This window comes from Pungitius pungitius, chromosome 11 (genome assembly GCF_949316345.1).
Source record: "Pungitius pungitius chromosome 11, fPunPun2.1, whole genome shotgun sequence".
NCBI classification, from domain to species: Eukaryota; Metazoa; Chordata; class Actinopteri; order Perciformes; family Gasterosteidae; genus Pungitius; species Pungitius pungitius.
Window position 1 is genome coordinate 4,599,304 of NC_084910.1, and position 26,851 is coordinate 4,626,154.

Sequence of the window (26,851 nt, forward strand, 5' to 3'; positions counted from 1 at the left end):
CGCTCACACACACCAGCAGGTTTGATGAGACCAAACGGAGCCAGCAGCAATGATCCCTGGGAGAGACCTCTGCTCTGCTGCTACCTCCGATGCCACGACCGCGGTTGTACAGGCCGCCATTGTTCGCTGGTAGATAAAAAAAGCTGGGAGATCGGTTACCTTGTGGTAGGGATGGTGTTGAGCAATAAGGGGGCTGCCGATGGACGGGCGGGGCATTGGCAGAGAGGCCCAGGAATGTGCCACTGAGGCCATGCCAGCTATTTACCAGGTGGTGCCCTGGCCTCCCGCCACTCAAGGTCAATTCTGTGCATAAACTGTGGATGCTGATGTGAATAAAGTGCTGCTCAGTGTAACGAATGGACACTCTGGACTTGTCCGTAATGAGATCGTCTGGGTGCTTGACAATACTGTCGTATCTTTTTGCACATATGCCTTACGAATAGAGTATCCGCTCTCAGAAATTGCTTATACATAGACTTGTCGTCAGCAGGGGAGCAGAGTAAGCATTTCTGACAGGATACAGACGCTCATATGACAGCATCAGTTGTCCAGTGTGGAAATGACAAGATTTGGCAGGGGGGGGGGTTAGGTTTATATACACAGTCTGTTTTGTGTTTTATTTGTGTGGTATAGAGTTTGACCATAAGGAGGGTCAGCAGGAGCCAGTGAAGGCAGGGGTTGTCTTTTAGCTGAAGCTAAGTGAACATTTAGTAAGAGTCGGGTGACTTGGGTTGGTTTAAAGCATTTATTCATCTTTTCTAAATTTTAAGATGAGTGTGTATTTTGATAAAGAGACCTCCTGTAGATGGTGGTATTACAGATCAGTTGTTGGGTGGTGAGAGATTTTTCGCTAGTCTGCAAAACGCACTACTGTGAGATAGTAGTGGTATTGATTTCTTATTCAGTTTTTCTTTTTTTCGGGTGTGCTCATGCTTGGAAAGAAGCGTTGATCAGCTTACCCGAGTTCTACGGGGGCCACATTTTGGTAAACCTTGCTTGCTCTGAAATCTTGGGTGTCAGTGAAAGAGGTGGCAGCGGTGAAATCTGCCCTTTTTCCATCCGTCTACTCTTTCCCTCGCTCGCAGATGGTGACAGCATTGGCAAGAGAGCTCTTGTTCTGCGAAGCACCATTGAATATTTACCAGTTTCTGTGTCTGGCGCAGGTAGCAGAGGCACGCGGGAATGTGATATAGAGTGAATGAATAGAACCGCTAACAGACTCAACAGAAGCCCCGCTCAACCACCTAGCGTTTAACTGATTTCACAATAGTCACAATGAATCACTATGTCACGACATGCTGAATAATAGATATAGAAACAACTGACGGAATAGCGGCCTGATAACAATCACACCTTTGAACCGGCTGAGCCTCTACAGGAGATGCTCAAAGTACAAAGTACAGGCTGAAGTTTTCGAGGTAACCAGTATGATATGATTTGGTGTAGATAAATTCTGTGTCATTGTTGCAAAGTCCTCTGAATCCCTGCTTGTAGCGGTGGGGCTCAAACCCATTTCCTCTGATGCGTCTTCAAAAGGCCCCGAGAAATCAACAGTCCCCAAGAGGAAGTCATTTGTGATTAAAGCAACCCTTGAAGACGTTACATGTTGGCCCCTCCACGTTGCTGCTATAAAACCAAAGGGGGAGTAGTACTTTGTGCGGCCCAGCTTTAAAAAGCCTATTGCAGCCGTGTGTGCGTCTTTAAAAAGCCCCACAGATATAATTCTCATCCTTAAAGATACCATATCTCTTCTTTACATATAGTGTAACCTGCTGAACACTTTTTTTTCAAAATCCCCCCATATTTATTATTATTAAAATCCTTATTCTTATTCTTGTGTATATCTCTTTATTCTCACTAACTAGTAACTTTAACCAAGGTTACAGTATTTCTGACCGAATGAACAAATAATAGGTTGAAATGTAACTTAATTCTTTGAAATTTCCATTCTTGTTGAGTGCAATTTTCCTCAATTGTATTTAAGATTTGAATTTTTGCTGGAATTCTGCATTTTCCAAATTGGCTGTGATTTTAAAGGGTGCTGATGATATTAGCTTCATTCAACTTGATCATCGACAAAAGGATGAAAAGGGGAAAGATGTGCACAGCCTCGTCTAATACGTGATTTCTACTTCTCAGGCGATAATAGAAGTTTGTGTCTGATGCCTTAATAGATACAATTAACGACAGTCCCCAGAATCTACAATCCGTTTTTCCACAGCACGTGAACGCAGCACCATTTCTTGTTGCGTTCGCGTTCATATCTCGGTGACCTCACGGCCCCCGTGATTTCAAGGTCCGGCAGTGGTCTGACATCACAAAGAGAAAGAGCGGGGCACCACAGCTGTGCCCTTTTATAAAAAATCTGTGTTTAATTCTGATCCAACATGCGTTGGGGTTGGCCAAGGTGTGCTCGTTGAAGCCAGCAGAGGAAAAGCGGCGCCAGTGGGTGTCGCGCGTCGCCGCCTTGCTGCGTCCGTCTATTGGAGTGTCCGTGGGAGCAGAGCTGGGACGCATCAGTAATGAGAGCTCATCAACTCCGGCGGAGCACAGACAAACTCACACAGCGGCGGTGGGAATCACGGCGGGACTTGACGCCGCGGCGGCTCGCGCGTTTCTTCCTCCCGCGCTGACATTGAGTCTGTGGGGGGGCGGTTGGCGCAATTTGAAGGATCCAGCGCAACGATTCAAGATCGGAATCCCTCGTCCCCGTTGAATGAACCGTCGCTGTGGTCGCTCTGTCGACGGTGACGTAGAAGAAGACTGCGTTTGGTTTCCATTGGATGGGCTAAAAGTCCCCGATTTAACCTTCACGGTGCTCCCCGCTCCCTGCGGTCCGACAGGCGGCCCCGTTGATCGGATTCGGAGCTGTCCGCGGTGCTGAAGGTCGGCCGCCGTTTCTTTCGGCTCGTTTTCCCCGGGATCGGTGGACAGCCGTCCCCGCATTCGAAGGGCTTAAACACAGCGATCTCCCCGCAGCGCACCACGCCGCTCTTCCTCATCCGCACCATGGGTAAGCTGGCTGAGCACCAGCCCGAGACCGCATCGCGTTTCTCGCCGATGTGACGGGGAGGAGGTCCTACACCTCCCTACACATCTGTTAATTTATTGTTTTTCCTTGCAGTATTTTATTATTTTTAAATGACGTGCTGTATATTGTATATCGTATATTCAAAGGTCCGAGAGAGGCTTAAGGGGATGTGGGTCCGACAGACATTTTCCATTTAACCGCCTGATGGCAACAGCATTCCCCTCCTCTCTTCCATTGTGTCTCAATACTTCTAACAAGGAACATGCATATGCATCAATTCTATTGTTATTACTGGCGCGCCACACGAAAATTAGAAGCTCATTAAAATATAATTCACCACGTGCCGTTTGAGTACGTGAACGTTATCGCTCCCATTTCATTCTCATTGGCCGACAAATTAATTCCACCAAAACGCCAACTTTTTTATATATATATGTAAAACAACTGCTCCGTAAGTCTCCGTCTTTTTATTTTATTACGTCACACTACAGTATGCATCTATGATGTATAGGAACAATTCACTTCATGCAATGTTATCCTGCTCCTGGAAATAATAGTAAGATATACTATCTGAATGTCCCAGCTTGATGCACATTCATTGGCCTAAGTGTATCTGTCATTGCAGCCTGTCACACATGTGTAACCCCTTGTCTGCCCACCCCATCCCACTGTGTGTGCCTAAAGTGGACGTATGTAGTGAGGAGCCATCCGCACCCTGAACAATGAGTCTTTAACGAGGGGTTCAGTTCACCTTGGTCCAAGTGAAGGAGAGAAACGGCAAAGAAATATGATACCTATGACAGCTCATTTACTGCCACATCAATATTGCAGCCCGGGCCATCTCTAAGCCTTTACTTTAACTCTTTTGGAATTTATTTCTCCTTTTTTTTTAAATGTAGCCAACAGCAAACAGAACAGCGGGGGTCTGAGACCACTGTCCCACCGATAAACCCACTTCAACTCTCGGATAAAATGAATGTTGGAGCAATGGCAACGCCTGGCCTAAATTTGAAACTGCCTCTGGTGGAATCAACTAAATCATTTTTAGCAACCTTAACATCTACTGTTATGAATGAATGAACGAATGCCATTGATGTAATTCAACATTGGAGCTGGCTTTCTATTTGGGAACACTGAGATATGCCTGCAAGGATACTGCTGATTCACTCCAGAGCCTCTGTTAAGTAATGCTGTAGTGCAGTTTGATGGCCACAAGAGAGAGCTCATCGTTCTCTCTTACTGCAGATCCATCTGGTTTTATGTGTGTGCGTGCATGCGTGTGTGTGCGTGTGTGTGTGTGCGCGTGTGCGTGCGTGTTTGTGACTCCTCCAGGGAAATTGTGAATGAAGCAGGCAAAAAAAGGACCATGATAAGCACGTTGCCAAAGCGTCCATGTTATTTCCTGTTGGTGTGGATTATAATTTGTATATCAGATAGTAGTAGGCTGAAAAGATTCAAAACCCCAAAACATGTTCATGAGACAGGCAGTATGGCTCACACCAGTTTCTTCACACCAGATACATGTTGACCGTGAAAAATAGTCTTTCTTTCGGTTTGCGGCGTTGCTCTGTGTATTTTGTGTTGTTGTTGCTATTCCCACACAAATGCTTTGGAAGATTATATTTGCAGACTAAAAAAAATCACCCTCTGTGTGTAGAGAAAGTATTAGAAAGGAAATTATTTATTGATCCCACGGCGCCGGGTGTTTGTTTCCCTTAATTCCGTGCCCCAGTAAACAGCCTATGGCGCATTAAACAGAGTGTACCTTCCTGGCGTTTCAGCGTGTGGTAGCGCTAGGTTTTTTTTTAGCTTTCTATTTTTAGCTGCAGGTTCAATGACTATGAAATGTGCATACACAGGGAGAAATGGCCCTGCCCGAGGGCCGCAGCCCTCAACCCTTTGCCTGCGCTCAGCCATGAAGAGTTAAGCCGGGGGGGGGGGGGGGTGGGTGTGCGTGCGTGCGTGCAGAGTCTTGGGGAAAATGGCTGCAGTGAGAGCAAACATACCTCTGGCAGTTACAGCTGCTTGACCTGCGTGTGCCACTGTGCATGCGCGCATCTGTTGTGGAGCCATGGTGGTCTATTAGGGAATGAGGGGTACTACAGTTTCCTGTCAGTGCGGATTGAGCTCACACTGACTTTGCCCCCCTTCCCTAGATGGACTGTTAGCGGCCTCATGCTGTGTGAAGGCCCTGCCAGTGTGACTGGAGACAGAAAGTGTAATGAATAAAAAACATGTTTCTGTTACTGCCGCATATCTGACGGGATGCAGCGTGATTGGAATTTTGGCAATTTTATCAAATCCAAGAACATTTGGAACAAAGAGCATTTCAACCTAGATGTGCTTTGAATCCATTTGGCATCCTTGACTTAGGCTGCTTTTCCCTGCAGCCACGAAGCTCATATTCCACCAGCCTCTCTATCAGTTGATAAAACTCCTCTTGGGCCCATATAGCTCTTAAAATCCCTTTGTTTAATCTCTAAATGCACCGTCGTCAAGCTCAAACCGAGGCTTTTCTTTTTGGCAGTTCGTGTGATGTCTCAGGCATTTGAGGACTCGGCCCCACCGCAGACATTTCCCTTACTTTTGCTCTTCCTGCCTAACGCGCTGTATAAACATCCATTTTCATTCTGACTCTGTTCCAAAGTACAAATCAAATCCAGGTATTGATGTCTGAGGCTTAGTGTGCTCAACATTTACTGGACCCATGCACACTATTTTGGGAACACTATTATGCTATCAAGTATTCACTGATGAGATGAAAGAGCTGGATCTGTGCAGGCCGAGGGCTGAGAATGTGGTTAATTATTATTGGCAGAGCAGAGAGGTGCACAATAACACGCGCTCATTGCAGTTCAGAGGGGTGAATGTGTAGGTCGTGGGCTTTTATTTTTGTGAATAGACCTCAAACTGCCTGTTACCTCACATTATTACTAATAATGTATATAGTTAGGCTAAACATTGCAGTCCTACAATTGAAAAATGTACTCTAGTCACCTTTACAGCTGCTACTATTATTGGTGAGACTGTGGGAATCACAACAGATTAGATCTGCTTAGCATTGACCGGACCATCTTTGGTTGGAACTGGAACTTTCAGATTTGAAGTGACTTGTATGTTGCAACCATTGCAGCGTTTAATATCATTTTAATTTTAGGAATTTATTATGCTAAATCCCTTTTTAAATGTACCGATGACCCCTCTGATCTAAATTCCTTGTAATCCTTTTAAGACAGGCATTCTCAGTGTGTACTATAAGTATGAACATGTGTGCGTCTTCTAGGCAAAGGAAGCCATGTGCGGCCGATAAAAGAAGAGAACAGTGGCCTTGGTGGCTCGCGGGTCTTAGCTGATGACTCATGGGTCACTGCGGAGCTCTCACCGTGACCCCCGTTAAAGAGGCAGTCATGGACTCACCGGCTGCTCTCCCCTGGGACATGTAAAGCACAATTTGTGGCGTCCCTGCCTCCTTTGTGTGTCAGCACAGTTGTAGCGCATCTTTAACATTAATAGCTGCTCATAAATGCCTCTGTGTCAACATGGCGTAGTCCAGAACATGTTGGTCTATGCAATGTGACCTCATTTCAAATTTGAAATTGTTCTTCATTAAAGGATAGCTTTAAGATGGTACGGAGAATAGTATGAAGTGTGATCTAATGTAGATGCACAAATACCTTTGCGTCTACAATATATCTACAGTAACAAAAAGGCTGTGTGCATCACCTGTTAGCTCATATGGAGGCAGAATGGTTATGTAACCGTCTTCCCATGTAGCTATATAGGAATAAGATAATCTGGTAGGTGTAGCAGTACTATGGGCGGGGCCCTGGGTTCAGTTTTAAATATAATCGCGCAATTACCTGTTCTTATACACTAATACAATTTGTCTTACAATAGTGGTTCTCTTATTTTGCAAACTAAAATAACTTGTGGTCCAAAGGCGCTTTCCCGAGCGTTTCTTTCAGTGACAAATGTCCATCTCCTGAATCAGACTCAGCTAAACAACAAGTCCACATGCTACTTCATGTCGATCTATCCACACCTGTCTCTACCACTGAATTCAAAGGCACAGCTTACCGGTATTGTGCTTATAATAATGGTTAGTCGGGATTAACATCATAAATTGTTTACACTACAACTTTTAGTCACAGTAGAACAAACAATACACAAACAACTATTATTTACCTCTTGTAAACCATAGGCTAACTGGTCGTCAACCCTTAAGTCATGATTACTGTTGCTCTCCTACACTAGTACCTGTATCTGCATTTCTCCGAACCGGACCGCACAGGCCTAAGTCCCACCGCTGTACCTGAGAACGGAGTTGGATTGGCTGTTAGTGTCAGGACAAAAGACAAAAACTGAATGTTTTACGCTACCAAGTTAGACTGTCAGGGATAACACACGTGCTGAATCCTGTACTATTCAAACAAACTATACTAATTTGCTTAAACTGCGACCTTTGAACTGTAATATCAATCTCTAATTGGAATACCTTTTAATCCACCTGTATCTATATTTTACAGTACTTTTTTGACCCTATAACAAATGTTCTGGGGTAAAATCTATAGTGCAATTTCTAAATGAATTTTGTGCCCGGGCTTCAGTTATTTCATCTGCCAATTCACTCACACACAGAAAGAGATATTGACTACCAAGCACTGTACTTGTTAGTCTGAAGAGGACGCAGACAACGGCCAGCTGGGAGCTCGACAACGAGGGCGTCATGTTGTGGAAGTTTATGAATCCCAGATCTTGTACAAACCCCGACCAACCAACAAGTCTCTGGTTAGGTGACGATCTCCCACTGACTTCCCGCCCATGAACTGACAAGTTTGACGACTCAGCCAGCAGCACACGAAAGGCTGGGGACTTGAGTTAATTGGACAACTGTTTTTTTTACTTCACCCACGCACCCCATGAAAGAAATCTTATTTGTATGTTTGGGGTAGTGAAAAGGCTTAACATGGCGTGCCAAAGGTGGCCGACCTCTGTGCTCTTTACCCAGGTGCCTTCTGCATGGGTTGCTGCTCTGTGTCGCTCCGTGCTTCAGGTCCACTACAAGCCACTGTGAGATGAGCACTTGTGGTTCTGGCTATGCTGGCTACAAATCCCAGCCTTTGAACAGCTGCAGCCAGTAACCGTACAGACCAGGGAGTTCAGTTAATCTAGAAATAACATATCAGTCAATTTCTATTTGATTCAAGGCTTACTGGAAAAAAAAAAAAAACACTCGCTCACAGTAATGACAGTAATGCACTGACTCAGCACTGGGACTTCAAAAAGCGGCGGAGGGGCCGGGGGGGCGTGGGGGACGCTGTAGCTCTTGGCCGGTCTGCTGGCCGTCTGGCCTGTCAATCATTTAACAATCTCCCGGCCTTCTCAGACACACGTAGATGTCACTTTAAGTCCATGAGACAGGTGTGGTCACCTGGTCACCTCCATCTATGAGGCCAATGTGGTGAGGTGGCTGCTGGGACTGCAGTGTGGAGCAGAATAAAAACCCCTCCATCTCTTCTCTCTTTACAACAGAAAGCAGAATGTTGATATTGTTTTCCAGTTAACCAATTAAAAGGCATTGACCGCAATAGTAGCGTGTTTACTTCCTGTAGCCTCGATAGGTCCCTGCAACCAGTCATGGAGGCTCGGAAATGTTGCTGTTTGCTAACGAGAAGCAATAGTTTCATAGTCATAAAAGAGGTATAAAGATGAGTAACAATTTGCTTATAATTAATATATAAAACAAATTTAACCTATACTACCTGTACAACCTATACAAATATTGCTAGATACATCAGAAGAGCTGAATTGGGGATTATTAAGACTCACAGACTCAAAATCTGTAACAATAATAATAAAGTCAACCGATTGACCTTGCAATGAAATCAAAGGCTGCTGCATGTGTTAATATTTCATCATCCGCCTCACAACTGTTTTGATGACTATTGTTTTCTGTGGGGGTGAATCTGCTTGTTTAAACCTAATTTCTCATAGAATGTTGGATGCCAAATCATTCCATTACAGCTCATCGTAGGTCATATATTACACCGTCTGCCTGTAGATCCCCTCTCTAAAATACCAACCCTGCCCTCTTCTTCCCTGCAGGTTATGTGGGTATGCAACCTGTGCCGAAAACAACAAGAAATCCTCACCAAATCGGGGGCGTGGTTCTTCGACCCGGGGCCTGGTCAGGTGCGGGGCGTGTTTGAGGGCGGACCGCAGGGGAAGAAGGCCAAACTGCAGGACCCGTCCTTGTACCCCTACCAGGGAGCCTCAGTGGACCTCACAGACAGAAGCAGACCTCACGGCGGGCTCCTGCCCAGACAGGCGTCCCTCGACAACGGAGCGGGGCTGAGGTACTCGGCGCCCGGCGACGCACCCATAGACCGGTCAGTTCTGCGCTCACGCTCCATTGGAAGTCACGCAGACGGGGTTTCATCCAGTAGATTGTTGGATCAGGGGGATAAAGAACTCCTGATTGTACGAGACGTCTCATGCTGAGACGTGTGGCCGTTGTAGGTAGTGCATGACGGTGCTGGTCCAAGCCCAGCGTAAGAGCAGTGCATCTTTGAAAAGCCAGTCAAGACGCCATATAAAACCACTTGTACAGAGGGGCCCATGAGGCCAATAAAAGGAGACAGAGACACAGATACTCCATCTGGCACTAACTCAGCAGGTCCACCACAGTCCTCAACCCGCTCTCTCCTCCTCTCTCTCACACACACACACACACACACACACACACACACACACACACACACACACACACACACACACACACACACACACACACACAGTAAGGGGCATACTGTCTTTACTTGGGAGGGAAATAGCATTTAAAAGAACTGAGGCTCCCTCATTGGAAATGGATGCTTTTGGAGTAGAAAAGTTGGAACAGGCCGCTATGCTAACGCAGAACATTGTGTTACATTTGTCATATGCAGTGAATGCGCTGTGTTTGTCTATATTTTCTTCCGGTTGGCTTTTGCTCCATCGTGGTGTTGGATAAGGTAGTTGCTTTGATGTCCACACGGGGACTCTCGGGAAATCTTTGCTTTTTTCCTGTAAGAGATGGGAAAGGCAGGGGAAGTACAGAGAGAGAGAGAGTTTCTGTAGTACAGAAGTATATTTCTAAAGGAGAAAGACACCGGAGTCTCTCAAAATATCCTCAGTTTGGGACAACAAACGCGAAGGTGAATTAGACTACACCAACCCTGTTCCTATTCTCTGCTGACCTTGTAGATGTACATCCCCCACCACCTCCCCCCACTGTGCTCGTGGTATATTCGGAGACACAACCTCTCTGTGTCACCTCCTCTTTACCTCTGGATACAGGAGCTTTTCGGGCGGAAAGCACTCTGTCTGTTTTAATTGCCTGATATTTGGCTCCAGATGGATGTTTTGATGGATACAGCAGGCACACCTGCACATTGACCGCCGTGCGTGTACATAGGTTCAGTGCTTTCACACTGTAACGAGGCCGCTTCACAACCAGACGACATATCGTAGCGGGGGTGCTCACACTTATTCGGCTCACGAGCTACTTTTTCAACCAAGTCACTGCGTTTTTTGGTGATCGTCGCATTGGACACCCCTGCTTTATAGATATTTATTCCTCCCCTGTCCTCCAAAATAGATATTTATTCCGCCCTTGTCTTGGTAAAATGGTGTACCTGTACCGTCTTTGTTATTCTCGTCCGATATCTTTTCACACTCACACAATAGCCGAGCATCTTCTGTAAACTGCAAGTCGTGACCATCTATGTGTATCCGTGTGTCAGTGCTACAGCGTCTATACAATCTTCTCTCTCAAAATGCTGGTTTTAATGGAGGATCAGACTGCCTATAGATCAGATCGCTCTAAGCATTCAGCCATCGAGTCACTTTTTGCCCCAGTCCAGGCCTTGGCCGCTGTATATTAATGGATTGTACGGCCCGGAGAGGTGGAGATGGCATCGGAGAGAGCGATTCTCACTTCGACATTGCCTACATACGCAATGCCACAACAGGAAACTGGCTGTCTAAAAAACTCACAGGGTAATGCTGATGATGGATAGCAGCGAGTCCATAAATAGAACTCCCACTGCATAAGCACCAAAACCCACTTTCATCAATCTTAGAGAATGTTTAAATTAACTCCTGGATCTATTCTGCTAAAGAAAGGAGGGGGGGGGGGTGAAAAAAGCTGACAGTCTATTTCTAAGGAGAAATAACTTGGAAAGGCCTCTAATTCATCTTGGTCTCGGAGGTGTCATTCGAATGAACACACAGATTTGCAGGGACAGCTGTGCAGCGTAGTGTGAGGCTGATGAAACAACAAGGATTACTGCGGGACAGATACTCCTTCAGATTGTGCATTTTTAAAACTCATTCGGCCGGGCAACATAGCAGTCTACTCTGCCAGAAATGTTATGAGGAGGAGGAGGAGGAGGAGGAGAAGGAGGAGGAGGAGAAGGAGGAGGAACACCCTGGCCCTTTAACATCCAGCCCAACGCAGCCCGAGCTTTGCACGGTTCAGTTCATCATCGCTTAGCCCAAGCTCGTCTCTTTGAGTCAAACAAGCCCCATTAGCCAGAGGAGCTTTACAGTAGGAATTTACCCAAATAATTCATGTTGACACAGAGTTCCCTTTTCTTTCTAGTGATCGTTCCTATGACGTTATATTTTACCGACCAATTGTGATCGGATGATGCGACCACACCCAAAACCATGCAATGGAGTGTGTAAGCAACAGTAGTTAGGCTGAACGTACCTGGAAGCTCCATTATTATTCTTATGTAAAACATTGAGGATTATTGCAGAAAATTGCAGTAATGCCATTAATGTTCATCACGATTTGCCCTTAAATGCGTGGTTTATTTGAGAATATTCTGTGGAATCATTTGAAAACCTTATACTGACATGTAACAATGGGATAACATTTCGGCCTGACTCTGCAGCGATGTGGCTGGCCACGTGTTTCTGAAGAAAAAGTTTTCAGATGATTGTAAAACATCTCCACGTTCCTATGCACAGACTTTTGATTGTCCTGTCAAAGTATTTATTCAAATGCTTAATACCTATTACTAGAACCTCACTGCATTTTTACAACTTTTTTTTTTACTCTTTCAAGTGCAGACCTGGGGAAAAAAAATGAAGAAAAGGTGGGCTAACCCCTTGGGACCCCGCCTTTATGTCTGAGGCAGACACTCAACCTTTCCGAGCAGCACTGTCATCTGCTTTTAGTGACGAGGAGTCGATGCTGTGGAATATTATAATATGGAATGTAAGAGAGAAAAGAAAAGAAGAAGAAATTCTGACGACAGCATCGCGTCTCCCTAGAATAATACCGTGTTTTTTTGTTTTTTTTATATCCGCTGCTGCGCGCGTACCAAATAGTGCATGCAAGAGGACGTAGAGATATGGCAAAGATGGGTCGCAAATTGCGTTGTGTGCGTGCGTGCGCGCGCGCGCGTCTGCTGGCGCGAGTGTGTTCGCTCTTCATAGGCGACGGCAAATAAGAGTTGAATGTGAGGCAGCCGCTGCTGGGCAGGGATGCTCCTCCGCTTCTCCTCTCCTCCGGGCGCCCCTGCGCCTCCCCCCCGCACACCGAGAACACAAGGAGAAAGGGCTCGTTACCGGCACCGCCGCTGCCTCCGTTTCACCGCTCCAAGTCGGAGGCATTATGACCGACGGATCCCGCCCGGAACGCGTCTCATCTGAGGACACTTTTGACCAGCAGCGGCCCGAGAAATATGGAAGTTGCTCGGCGGCTGCTCTGCGTCTAACGCGCCCCCGGGGATAATACTCCTATATAATACTGAGGAGGTCTATGTGTGGAGGTGGATCGGGGCGGAGGTGGTGGAGGGGTGGGGGGGGGGGGGCGTCCGGAGAGAGCGCAGGATTTTCGGGATGTGTTGCCGGTGAACGCAGAAAAGGGGGGGCGATCATTTACTGGGGATAACGGAAAACCGGAGGGGGAAAATGCAGTTTGACACATTGCGTCAGTTCTGTAGCTCGGTTTTCTCGCATTTTAACGGCGCCTTTTCTGCGCCTCAGAACATCCTGCAGACGGAGCTCTTCGAGCAGGCGCTGAGCAACATCGGGTGAGTGACTCCTTTCGCGAAGAAATGGCCCAATTTATGAGGAAGGGCTTCCCCGTCGGTATGTCAGACGGGTACACGCGTGCGTGTGTGTGTGTGTGTGTGTGGGGGGGGGGGGGGGGGTTGTTGGGTTTATCGATCGGCAGCCAGCCTGCGTAATCACAACCTTTAGTAGCATCTAGTACCGATGCTGCTGCTGCAGATATTTCCTGGCTGCCTGATGGGGGGCGGGGGGGAGGAGGGGGGGGGCGATCACGGATGCTGCCGCGGTCTGCCGTTTGCGCATGCGTACTGAAAAGAAGTCGTCTTTTTTTTAGGCAGATTGTGGAACCATGCCGAGATGCCCCGGTGATGCGTGCGCCTTGGCCGCGTCTGTGTGCTCTATGTAGGCCTATGTACGTGTATGTGCGCGCGCGTGCGTGTGTGCGCCGGCGCACCGCTGCTGCAGCAGCATGTGTGCTAGAGGCTACTTCCTCTGCCGCTGTGCCCGAGAGGAGAACAGGAGACCGGTGAAGAGGGGTACATGTACATTTTTAAAAGAGCGCATCCACGCACGCAGGTCACGCACTCACTCACCATCAGCCATACAATGTTGGGTTTAGAAGAAGGGAATAAAGCACATAACTGTTAGCAATTCTTTGATTGAATAGTGCTGAAAGTGCAAAAAAAACGTACATTACATATTGTGCCTACTGTAGACCTGGCAATCATTTTTATTGATAAAGAAATGTAGAGTGCCTCCCCCCTTGAAGCCAGCGTGTCACCGCAACATATGCTCGCTGTGCTTTCTCATTTGCCGGAAGAGGAGTGCTTTTGTGGTGTTTGGAGGGAGGGAGGGAGGGAGGGAGAGAGCAAAGCTGGATCTCACTTCGATGCATCGGGCATTTTATGATTAGATTGCTAAATGCTCAGACCCCTCCCAGTGGGAGAGGGGCTTTCAAACTCGCCAACTGATTCCCCTCGTTCCAGCAGCAGGGCCCAGAGAAAGAAGACGAGATCACCCCCCCCCCCCCCCCCCTCGTATCTCCACGCCACGCACCGTCTGTCTCCAGGGACTGAGAGTCTTTCCCTCTTGTCCCCCCCCCCCCCCCCCCCACCTCCCCCACCCCACCGTCAGAAATAATTTACAGCATTGCTGGGCTCCTTGCCACCGCACATTACATGGCCAGAACACTCAGCCACTAGAAGCGCTGAACAGGGGGCTCTGTGCCCGGAAACTGTGATCCAGCAATCATCACATCTGACTGATTAAGCTGAACTTATTTTCCATCGTTGCCCCTTTTCTTCGTACACCTCTCCCATAGGAACCATCTCCGAACGCTATGGGCGATGCCCGGACTGCTTAACTATTGTAAGGTTATGAAGCTGGCTGAGCGGGGCAACCCAATGGTCGGAGTCCTCATTTTTAACGCTCTTCCAAGTGTCCATTCATTTGTGGGTCTGTAAGTAGAACCTTGGAACTCACCGGTACAAAACAACAACAACAACACAACCCTTTGCAAACCAGCAGCTTGGCCATTAGTTCTCTCTCTCTCTCTCTCTCTCTCTCTCTATCTGTGCCTCTTTCTTGGCCTGCTAATGGGCTGTATGCTTTTAGATCCAGCTTCCATGTATTATGCATGTGTGCGTCAGGAGAGGGCCTAATGGGGAGTGGGGATCTGTTCTTAGAAGGCCTGAATGGTTTTGAATTGAGTGGTCACTACATTTAAACTGCAACCATATCGTATATACCCTTCTCCCAGATGAGCCTTTTGCAAGCTGCTGTGAGCGGGATACGAAGAGCTGCATTCCATTTTTCTGCACAGACGCAATGTTTTGAAAGCAGTGAAGTGTTTCAAATGTAGCATATTAAATAAAACCCATACTGTTTAATGATTCCAAACGGGCTCGCCCAATCTCGGGTGTGATTTTAGTGAGTCATCCTCATAACCACAGATGTTTAATTCATCCCACACTCTCATATATTGTTCTCCTGCAGTGACTCTATACAGTCTCAGAGCGGAGGAAAGCTGTCAGTTCGACACTGAAAGTGGAACCCCCCTCCCACACCCATCTCTTCACTTGTCCCTCTCAGCGATCTGGTTTCCATAGTGATAAGGTGCGATGTTCAATCAACAGAAATGATGATCTTCCCCGTCTGTCAACTCTGATGTTACAGCAGCGCCTCACTATAAAGTCAGAGGAAGGCATGGAGCAAAGGAAGTACAGTCTCAAGGGTGAAGGGATGTTTGGTCTTGGCATTAAAATGATCGTGTCATTTCTTCCCAATGATGGCATGTCGGTTATTTTATCTATCTCAGATTTGATGGCCAAATTTTTGCCGATTATCATTTGAACACAATTAGAAACCTGAAGCGTCTGAGAGAATGTGAAAACATTTACAGAAAAGAAAATTCAGTAATGGGATCTTTTTTAAAGAGGCTTCGTAACTATGAGTCATCTCTAAAGTTATCACATCCGAAGCACCTCATTTGTCCGTAGCGGCTCAGGATTGTGCTGGTGAAGCAATGTGTGTTCGTAAGTGCCATCTTCCACTATTCGCTAGCAGAGCAGTAATTCAGTGTACCAACGTTTTGAGCTCTGGAAATTGCCTAACTGTTAATAATAACTATGGTTGTGATGTTGACAGGGCGATAACATAGTGTGTGTGTGTATATATATATATATATATATACAGAGTACCGTATGTGTACCATGCGTGAACGTCACCTGCACCTGATGCTGCACTCATTGCTTGGTATCTCAGGACTGAACAGCATAAGGGCCTTGGACCGTATAAAAAGGTGGATGAGGAAAAGTAACGTCAAATGACGTCGAGGCCCCCCCCCGTTGGCTCCCTGCAGCAACTCTTATAAGCCCCGCCCCCCTCTATGTTAGCGAGTGGGACTGAATTTTTCCCAAAGATGGTTTCTCGTTGTAGGTATAGTTCTTATCAGGTGTGATGCTATAAAAAGGGTGTCTTTCGCTGCAAAGGTGTGTTTCGCTTGTAACCGTAACACACCTGGCCCAGTCTGTAGCATAAAAGCTTTATACTCTGATGTTTGCCCTGTTTTGGCTTGAGCCTTGTCTAGGTCAGGTGAGATGAGCTCAGTGGAGAGACAAAGCAGAGGAAAGGACACCGAGAAGACCCGGGCATCAGTCGCCATGGTGACAGAGCTGTAGTCGAGGCAGACGGGCTGCAGCTTGTGGGATTGTGAACCCCTGGGGTCCTAAATTCATGTTCATGTGACAGAACTGGGGGACAGGGGATGAGGAAAATAAGAGGAAAGGGGCAGGAGGAAGGGAAGGGAGGAGAGGAAGCTGCACAACTAGAAACAGCCTGCGACAAGGACTTCACAGCAGAGGCTCCCTTGGCCCCCCTTACAGGGTGTATCCACCTTGATATATCATTGGCCAGATTGCAGCATATGTAACGTTTACCCCTGTTTTCTACCATGAACGCCTCGCAGATGCAAAAAACTGAGGGAGTTCCATATGTTCCCTGCCTGCCTTTTGGGCTGCCATCCTCTCTGTTTGTGAGTACTATAAAGTAGCGTCTTGAGGGTTTAGGTGTTGACTCAAGCCCCCCACCCCGAAATCCCCTCATACCTCGCCCACGCTCAGCCCGCCTCGCCTCGCTCGGCCTCGTGGTGCTGCACGCGGGTGTCGGCGGCGCTCAGCAGCTGTAATTAAGCTGGCCCTTTATTGGTTTTGTCCTCGCCATGGGAGATGTGCGCAGGAAGAAGGGAGGCCCTGGTTTATTGCCTGCGCGTCTAAGAGAGGCGTTATTATGATTGCACGCTGGAGAGAGAGAGAGAGAGAGAGAGAGAGAGACAGAGGGAGAAAGGTGGGGCGGGGGGGGAGAGAGAGTGAAAGAGATAAAATGGAGAGAGTTGGCACGATAGCGGCGCAGAGGAAAAGCTGGATGAATAGTGCGAGGGAGACAGCGGCAGAGGCCGAATCGATATGCCCAAATCATATCTCAGCGTCGGGGTAGGATCGCGAGAGGAAGAATGAGAGAGAGAGAGAGATAGAGAGAGAGCGGGTTGCGAGTGGTTGGCTGTGGAGACAGATAAGCATCAGGCTAATGTCCTGAGCCCCAGGCCCGCTGCCACCTCTGCCGATGCTGCAGCCCGGAGAAGGAGGTGAGACGTTCGGTTCCGCGGCCGTGTCACCCGGTAAGAGGAAGGTGACGAACCGGTTTGACCGCCAAGCCCGTTCTCTGCGGGTCAACGGGCGCGGTGCAGAAAGGGGCCACGGGGCGACACAGGGACAGAACCAGCGGCCTCTGCAGAGCGCTGGGCCCTGGTCACGCTTACTGGGCGAGGCTGATTCCCTCCAAGGCCGAAGAGGCTTGTGTGCGCACTGGTGTTTGTGTGCTTGAGACCCTCAACTGCTACAGTAGGGGGCGTCTTCAAACTGCCCCAGGTCCTTAGCCTGGCATCATGTGTTTGAAGCTACGAGGTCCTTTTGCTTCTCTTGAGAGGATTATCTTTTTGCTGCCAAACAGCTGTCTGATGTCATATTGTTTTTACATCGCTATGAGGGGGGGGGGGGGGGGGGGGGGAGAGAAAGTGCACACTCCGCATGAATGGTGCTTTGCGCCCAAGCATATGCCTTGATGTGTGATGCTATTTGTCAACGTCAGTGACCGTTTAACAGTCTGAAGGGGGGTTCAATTTGCCCGCCTGCCTTTGCTGTAGTAGCACGCCGTCTGTTGCGGATCTTAATGGTGTTATCCCACAAATCCTCCTCTGGCCTTGATGGTCAGGGGAGTTGCTAAACTTCTCTTAAAGCTACCTCACAGCGTCATCATTCTGGTTTTACATTTGATTTATTGATCAAAGAGGCTTACAAGGTCTGACCTTTTTTTCAAGGTCGAGAGGTGGACTTGATTCAGTGCGGTCGAGTCCACGCGACACAGCGGAACACACATTTCAGGCTATGTGTCAGATATTCATGTGTGCTTGGAATCCATTTCATGTCCACCATTTAGACTCTTTCAGTGTCTACAGGTCCAGGTTTTCTCTATGAATTTGTTTTAGTAACCACCACCACACACCCAATAAACCGTTGACTCAATGTCATAATATCGGCTTGTTTCATGAATGGGGGAAAAAAAGGCCCGCTTCTACATGTAACCCTGTTGCCGCATGCTCCAATTTGTTCAATGATCAAAAATCCACTTGAAGAATCTTACTCTAAACACCCATCCAGCATCACCCTCAAATCCGCTTCCGTAACACCGACTGTATTTCCAAAGCTCAACCCGATTCGTTATTTTCAATATTTTGCAAACATTGCACCGCCCCCCCCCCCCCCCCCCCTCCCTCCTTCCTCCCCTTTCCTCATCGCATCTGTACAATTAGCTGAGTTTGTCTGTGTTGCAGATACAGCGGCGCTAGGTGTTCTCCCTGGGCTTCTCCTGCCACCCAGCTGAGGAGTGATCAAAAAGCCTCCTCCTTTGGCAGGCAGATGCTGAGTAAACACGAGGGGAGGGGGAGGGGGGGGGGAGGGGGGAGCTGCTCCAGCAACTGTCTCCTCCCGTTTCCGCTTCGCCCCATCATTATTTCTGGAGTCTTCTGGCTGGCGTTAATGAAACCCCCATGTAATATTCATTTTATTCCCAGTGTTTACTAGTTCATTAGGTTTTAGGATAGTAGTTGATCTGATCTCCAGGGGTGGCTAGGGAGAGGAAAAAAAGCTGACTTTGAAGATTTTCCTTTTTTCTTTTTCTTTTTTTGCGCTCTCCAGCATTCCTTCCATTTATTCATACGTCTCTCTTGATCCTGTCAGAAGACCATTCACAGTTCTACCGAGTCCTAGAGCTCCTGCTCTCATTTGTATAACTAAAGTTTGATGCAGTGTGTACATAAAAATGAGTACGTCTCATAATTAATAATAATAAAAATCCCATCTGTACATAAAACCAACGTATAGGGTGCTACTCTCTATGATATATGGAAATCGGGGAGTCTAAGCGCAAAAAAGGTGGCTGAATTCTTCCCAGCCAATGAAAAACCTCCCGGGTAGAGTTGACCAACATTGTAGAATGAATGTTTCCTCAGCTCCGTGTCTCAGGGCGCCGTGTTACAGGCGCTGTCCCCTGCTATTACAGTTCCCCCCACGCCGCCCTTCGGTCTGGGGCTCGCTGTGCAAAGGTCTGGCCGTGGGTGCATGGATCGGAGCATTAGCCCGTCAATGCCATTGAGTGCTGTTGAAGAGGTCCGTCGGGCTGAACACACAGGGACACGGCGAGTGGCTTTTTCATCAGACAAAGCGGAAAGGCGAAACTAAATGATTTGAAATGATGCTCCAATTGCTGTATTATTGCTTCCACGCATTCCTCTCGCACCTGACCGTGAAATCCTACTGCATTTATCCAGCATCATTATTGTTTTTGACAGTTTTAACTTTAATGATGTTAGTATTAAAATGAACATTAAAGACTGCAAACATATCTCATTATCTGCTTAAAGTTGTATAAAGTAATTGGAGTCACATTTCATTTTTCAGACAGCATCTCCCACATCTATTTCCTTGTTGGCTTTTCCAAACTCTTCAACCCTTGTACTTAGCTGCACAGTCTATTTGATCTCGATGTGTGTGTGTGTGTGTGTGTGTGACATCTCTCAGACAGGGAAAGTGTTTCAGAGAGGAGCTCTGGAGGCATCGTCTTCCCATTATGCACAGCTTCCTGTCTGCCTTCAGGCCAGCCTTCTAGCAGCCGATCCGTTGGAGTTCAACTTAAGAGAGACTGGCGGGGTTGAGGTTACAAAACTATCTATACGGGCTTTGCTAACTAGTCCCAGAACAGGATCAAGAAAATGAGATCATCCACTGTGGTCGCTCGACTGGAACCCTTTGCACACGGCTCCCGTTATTCTGCCGTTCTGCACTTTTTCAAATGTTGCACGCCTAATTTAGCACGTCGTAGGACAAAAACCTGTGCAGCTCAGTTACTGGCTAACACAAAGAAACGAAAAGAAAAGAAAGCGCAAGATTTGAATCTTTCCAAAAAAAAAGACCATTGAAAAGTGATTTCACTTTGCATAGAGTTGGACATTAACTTGTGCCGGATAAAGATCAAACCAGATTGTCAATGTTGGCTCGAGGTTGTAAAGTGTGCCGGTCACGTTGCAGCCGGTGCGTATCAGAGTTCGTTAAGCCGGGCACTCACTGTGAAAGTAGCACACTTCTTGATTTGATTAGGGACCAGTCACAGAGATGCATTGAGGCAACTTGGCTGCTGTGACTTTCCTTCCTTATGGATGTAATTGGAGAATGCTAATATCTGCTTTCGTCCCAATCTCTCTTTGAATTGAGGTTAGTGAGAGGCAGCTTTCCAAGCAGTTTGTTGCAAAAAAAAAGGGCAATAAGATGGGTGTACATATCCGTTACATATCACATCGGCTTGAAAAACGCTGACAGTTGCTGCAATGAATTGTGGCGTTTCTGCAAGCTTTCTTTTATATCTTTAAACCAGTTTTACTACCATCATCGGTTGTATTATTGTTCATTTATAAATGATTTTCTAAAAATAGCTGCTGCATTATGGCAATATGCAGTGTGTACTCCTGTGGAACAAAGGCACATCTAAATAGAAATGCGGCTGTCAAGTGGGCTCCCTCAAGTTTTTTTCTCTATATTTCCCCTTTATTGTGTAAGTACACTTCTCACAACGTTGTATTTCCTCTGCCCCAAACCATAAAGTCCGACGCAGTTCTAATGGCGTTCTTTTCCTCTGTAAAGCAGTTATGCTTTAAAACCAGTTTCCCAGGGAAAGAGCTTGCAGTGGACACGCGTTGAGGTTGGAAACGGTTATGGAAGATAGCAACCTCCACTTTAACTCACAGCCAATCCATCTTTTTCCTAATTGAATTATTATTCTGCATCATGCTCAAAGATTTTTCAGCATGTGGTGCATGTGATTTATCATTGTCCACCCCAGCCATGCGCTGAGATTAGTGTTAACAAATAGGAGTCTGATGAATAGGATTGACCCTCGTCATTGGAGTAACATGACAATCTTCTCTTGATCACACATCCAACTTTTATTTGGAGCAGTGCAGCTTCCATGTGTCCAAAAAGAGAAGTTAAGTGGAATTCAAATTCGGCCTGCACCCCATCGCCATTTGTCACCAATGATTGGACAATAACCAAAAGAAACGTGGCTCGCCTGTGAAGGGGTGTCATCGTCCTCCGTCCTGAGTGGGTCACTCTTCCTTTGGATCGCCAGTCCCATCAGCCGCCGTCCTGGTCTGGACTGAACAGGTCCCCCCCCCCTCCCCCCCTCCCATTACTCCCCTTTAGGCCTCATCGTCTATTTGGTACAGGAAGGGCTGACTGGTGTGTCGTGCCGTGCTGCTGCAGTCTTGTCTCTTGTCAATAATCGACCCAGAGGAGATGGGGAGAAAAACACAGAGAGCGGGAGAGGAAAGTGTCTATAGGGGGGGGGGCGGGGGGGGCGACGTGATCGGTCTAGACCAGCCTGGGCGGCTGCTGGTTTTCGCCAGGAGGGTCGTGATTCTGTCCAGCTCCTGAGATGTTATTTTGGGCTGCGAGGATTATTAAAGCATCCTCTGACTCACCCCTCTGCCTTTTTTCATTACCTCCCCTGGCTTTCCCTGCGCGGAGCCAGACAGCCGCGCGCCGTCACCACCTTTGATTTCAAATGCAGCTTGTTCACTGGAATGAGAAATGTGTGCTTAGCAGAACCAAGAAGAAATTCATGGCTAGAGAGCGAGGTTCTTAAGACGTTTTAATTTTTTTCTTCCAGTGCAGATACACAGCCCGGTGTTTGGTCACAATGCAATGTGCCGAGTTATGAACAGCTCGACAAATCCCGGTACGTTTTCCACTCGGAAACGGGACGCCGTGGCTTTACCCCTTCAGCCCGAAAGCCTCTGTGTTGTGTTTGTGCGTCGAGGATGTTAGTGTGAAACTGGGAGTGGTCACTGCTAACGGTTTGTCATTGTAAATCAGCGTGATGAACGGGGCCCTACTTTTGAGTAGCACGAAACCGTCTAAACCAGCCCTTTCTTTTTATACGCAGCAATGAGATGAAATGAAAAAGGCTCCTCTAACCTCTCGGTGTGGGGAAGGGAGAAGCAGTCCTGGTCCTAATGGCATCGTCTTTTGGGGCTTGGCCTACATTGAGCGCAGACCATGAGGAGGACATATTAACCACACACACACACAGAGAACCAACATGAACACAGGCACCAGGTGGCCTGCTCTCAGACACAAGCAGTGGAGTCTGTGCCCGTGGAGCTAATTAGCGAATAGACTCGCAGATCTGCTGCAGACGCTGTCAGCTGAGCTGATGAATGCCGAGCGGCACAACTTTGTGTCTACTTCAGACTTTCCACAGAGCAGGGAGAAATGACCTCGTCATTGGGAATGAAACCGTGCTGCATCAAGCCCGTTTACATGTGCCTTTCAAGAGTCTCGTGTCCAGATGAAATAAAGATTTAATACACTTTCCTTTACACCTTGCCCGGGTCGAACATGTGATAACAATCCACCTCAGTGTTGGGAAATGCTGATGTTCTACCCTATAATACCCCTCCTCTAGTCCCCGGGGTAGAGGTATTGTTAGGTGACTTCTAAATGCATGCTAAAGGAAGAATACATTCGTACCTACTCTCCATAGCAGTTAAAAGTGCCTTTCCACTTGTCAATGCTCATAGATCACTTACTGACGTAGTTACAATTAGTCAAATGCTTTTTTTCTTTGAATCTGTCCTTAATCAGAAGCGTTCATCTTCCTGTAAACTACCATTGTGTATTATGCAGTAAATAACATCACTGCCATGTGTGTAGTAGTCCTCTCGGGTCTCGGGGTGCCGGTAAGATGCTCGCCGCACGGAGCCCGGCTGCAGGGCTCTAGTCTTCGCTTTGGTGATGAAACTCACCCAATGGTCCTTTACCACTCCCCCACCCCCCCCCCCTCCCCCCTCCACCCCCCGTCCCGGGAAACGCTGTGTCGACAACCCCATCGGCCCACCTGCCCACGCATGACCTGTCAGTCAGCCGTCACCACAGAAAAGGTTGAGACCAGGGGGGGGGCGGGGTTGCGGGGGGGACAAAAGAGGGGGAACGATATGAGAAACAGTGTGACAGATGAAATGTGTTGAGGCGGAGGGATGAAGGGACAGCGGCAGGAGGAAAGACTTCTAACATCAGTCACAGCCACTTTGGTGCAGAACCAGAAGAAAGAAAAGCTCTTTGATCCGTTCTGTAATGATGCTTTATTTCTCTATCGCTCCCCCCCCCCCTCCGTATTTGATTTGATGCCTAAAAATCCGCTCTGTGGATAGAAAAAGAGTAAATACGTGAACCATGTAATTTGTTCAGTTTAAGGACGATAAGACCCCCGGCTGAATGCGATTAGGTGGGCCCTCCTGCTCTGCTATTGGTGATAGATGTCAGCCAGTAATCAAGCAAGCAGTGTAATCCTTTCTCTAACAGAGGGCCGGTGCTGCTCGACCGCCAGCCAATCAGAGCGATCACATGACCATGGTGTTAAAGCCAAAAAAAGTCGAGCTCGCTCGCAGGCAACCCAGAAGCCTTTGCAGTCCGGTTCATAAACTCTGCCATCCATCCACACGCGTCCAGAGGGCGGCGGGGGCTCTGCGGGCGCAGCAGGAACAGAGCAGCTCGTGCTGAGGCTACGGTATCCGTTGCCTTTTAGGAGTTGCAGCTCGACTGTCGGCTTGCTGCAGGATTTTAACCCGATTTGATCGTCCCAGTTAACCGGGGTGGGGGGGGGATTGGACTGCGAGGGGCGTTCCACATGCACAGCGGCCCCGGCTGAGTCACTCTCGGGAAGGAGGGCGCAATGCCGCATCCGTAGCTGGACCTTTCCTCCTCCTCTGATTGCTCTGAGGTTGAGAAGCGCACATTCTGCTTGTTTTCCCTTCTGCTCCTGCTTCATTTTAAACCTTCTAGTTATTTCATTGTAGCAAAGACCTTTCGAGGATGCATTATTGTCAGAGCAGAGGAGAGCTCTGCGACACACCGAAGTGAAACAAGGACTCTGGAGAGGATTGGAGAGAACAGCACAGTGTGTGTCGTGCATGTTGCGTTTCCTTTAGGTCATTCTAATGGCCAACTGATACACACACCGTATGCAAACTTCAGCCTTTGTCCTCACAGAATCTGTGAGCAGGAGGAGGAGGAGGAGGAGAAGAAGGAGGAAGGTGAAGAAAAGGCAGACAGAAGAGATAGGGATACTAAATAAATCACATAACCACCATCACAATTTTTTCGACATCCTTAATGTGTTATACGCAGTCATGATGCTTTGGCGCGTTAAATCTTTAAACTGACCAGTGAATGGAATTTGTTTTGAATGTACCGTGGGGGGGAAGTAGTAGTTCCCCCCCCCCCCCCCCCCCCCTCCGGCGCACGTGTATGTATGTGTGCAAAAAATAGGGGCGCCGTGCTTCTTCAATGGAAGGGAAAACACTGCTGACCCATGATCAGCTCCGCCCCAAACACGCAGCAATCACAGCACTTAGTTAATTAACCAAAGCTGCATGAATAAACTTTAAAAAAATCCTGATCTCATCATTGAGCATAATAAGCAATAATCATATTTGCGCGTGGCGGTCCTTGTGAACGTATGTGCTGTGACTTTATGTCCTTTCTATGGTAAAGCCACATCAAACTGTACGGATTTGCGACCACAAGGGCTTCCTGCTTCATCTCGGCCCTCGGTGTGTGTGTGTGTGTGTGTGTGTGTGTGTGTGTGTTGCAGCGCCTCAGCCGGTCTAGTTGCAGTCAGGTGACCGGCTGCGGATGTTTTCTGATTGGACCTCGTCAGTAGGTCTCGCAGCGGACGAGGCGGAGCGGGACAAGCTCACGGACCCGCTTCTCGCTACGACGCAGTTCATTGGGGGATTCCAACGTTCGTGTTTTTTTGTGTCGCGTCGCAGGAAAAAAAAATAACTGCATGTTGAGGTTTTATAGTGGCGAGCACGTCGGGTCACTCCTAATCTTTTAGGGGCCGTGCTTTTTAATCTTTCGGGGCCGTAGTGTAATCCCATGATATTTGTGAGCCATGGCTTTGATACATTACTCTGCTTTTGATAAGGAGAGTGTACTTTGAGAAGATGATTATAGTAACAGTTTAGAAGCGCTCGCTGCGCTGAAAGCAGGAGCAGGAAACTACTTCTGTATGAGGGTGTACCCGTCTGCGTTAGCACCTCAACCCATCACGCTGCTTACTGTGACGTACAATGAAATGAGATCTACAGTCATGAGATCCCGGAGAACGTCCACTCTGCTGGTGTGTGTGTGTGTGTGTGTGTGTCATAGGGCTGTGGGGGCATCACATGCATGTGCGGGAATGTGATGGAGGGAACGCGAGTACAGGCGCCTGAGCAAGTCCTTGCAGAATCCCTTCAGCAGCAGCCTTTCTGAGCAGCGTCACGATCCCACGCGTTTCCTCCCGCTCCATCCTTCACCAGCTTGGCTGAATGCACCATGCACACCAGCTGCACCTTTAGGTCCCGGTTAGCCGCCAGCCAACCCGCTGCTTCTTCTGACTCTCATGGCCCACTCCACCGCCTCTTTTTCATTTTCCACAGTTTATCTCACTGAGGATGGAATGCAGATCTAAGATCAGCAGCTCGTGTCATGGCAGAGCTGTGGAGAGCTCCGAAGTATCTGCAGAGAGGCTGTTACAGTGGCAGCTGGAGCAAAGGGGGGGGGGGGGTGATGCACAGTAGAAAATGTAGTGCTGCGCCACCGCTCCGCCTCTGCTTACCGATTGCTGGCTCGGGGCCCGGCAGCGCTATGGCATCACGATGCAAGGCGCCGACGGAGCGGCGTTTCGGGCTCCTGGCTGCCACACATATTGCTGTGTTCCGACAGGAAGGACACACGCCGCTGAGCGGGACCAGGGACATGTGATACTTGCGTCAGGGCGAGGTGTAGTTTGTCGGAGGGGCAGTCTGTTAATATTTGCTACAGCTGCTACGTGTGTGTGTGTGTGTGTGTGTGTGTGTGTGTGGAGCGTGTTCCCAGGGGAGACGTTAGCAAGAAGCCCGGAGGACATGCTGAGGCGTTTCTTCGGGGCCAACACACGTTCAGCTACAAAGTGGACACATGCGCACGCGCAACACACACCTCCATCATCATCATCATCATCATCATCATCATCATCATCATCAAGAAAAGGACCCTGCTCATGCTCATCCCACACTCGCTCATCCCAAAATGCACATCATCTCCCATCCAAGTCACGCCGTCTGTCCCCCAATCCTGCATTTCTTTCTGCTGCTGCTTCTCTTCAGATTTGTGAATGAAGCGGCGCTCTGTCCGTGTCCCGGAGCACGGTCATGAATAATGCAGCAACCGTCGTTTGTGGCTGTTTTTTTTTTTTTTTTTTTTTTTTTTTGTCCAGTCGCGTTTGAATCATCAGCGAGGCTGGATGAGATGCGTTTCGAGGTAAAAGCAGAGAGGAGAAGTAACATCCTGAACTCCCTGATTTACAGAACTCCGAATGGCCTTTTTCCTGTCTGTGTTCATCAAAGTGAGCATAAGCCATTAGGGTGGTTTTTGTTGTGCGTGAGCGTTTCCGCTGCATCTTCGGCGCTTTTGTTTCAATCCAAATACCTGCAGTCATTGGCCTTTTTCTGAATTAGCTTGCTTTTATTGTAAATTTGCGACCACAGAGGGGGAGGAAGAGAAAGTCCCAGCAGCAGTTTATCATAATACGTCCTACAAATCCCGCATTAACGGGTTAACA

General features: G+C 47.9%; 1 protein-coding gene across 31 annotated transcripts in view; it reads left to right on the plus strand.

Annotated features, from left to right (window-relative positions):
- The window catches only part of rims2a (regulating synaptic membrane exocytosis 2a), a 113,578-nt gene that overhangs the window by 21,427 nt on the left and 65,300 nt on the right, over window positions 1–26,851 (plus strand). For 22 of the 31 annotated variants that reach the window (XM_062565310.1, XM_062565283.1, XM_062565304.1 and 19 more), the window contains one exon: window positions 9,137–9,420. In XM_062565310.1, coding sequence (XP_062421294.1) covers window positions 9,137–9,420 — 284 coding nt within the window. Of the gene's footprint in view, window positions 1–1,924; window positions 3,014–9,136; window positions 9,421–12,901; window positions 13,117–26,851 lie in introns of those variants that run through there. The other 9 variants (XM_037452991.2, XM_062565308.1, XM_037452993.2 and 6 more) reach the window with 3 other exon arrangements.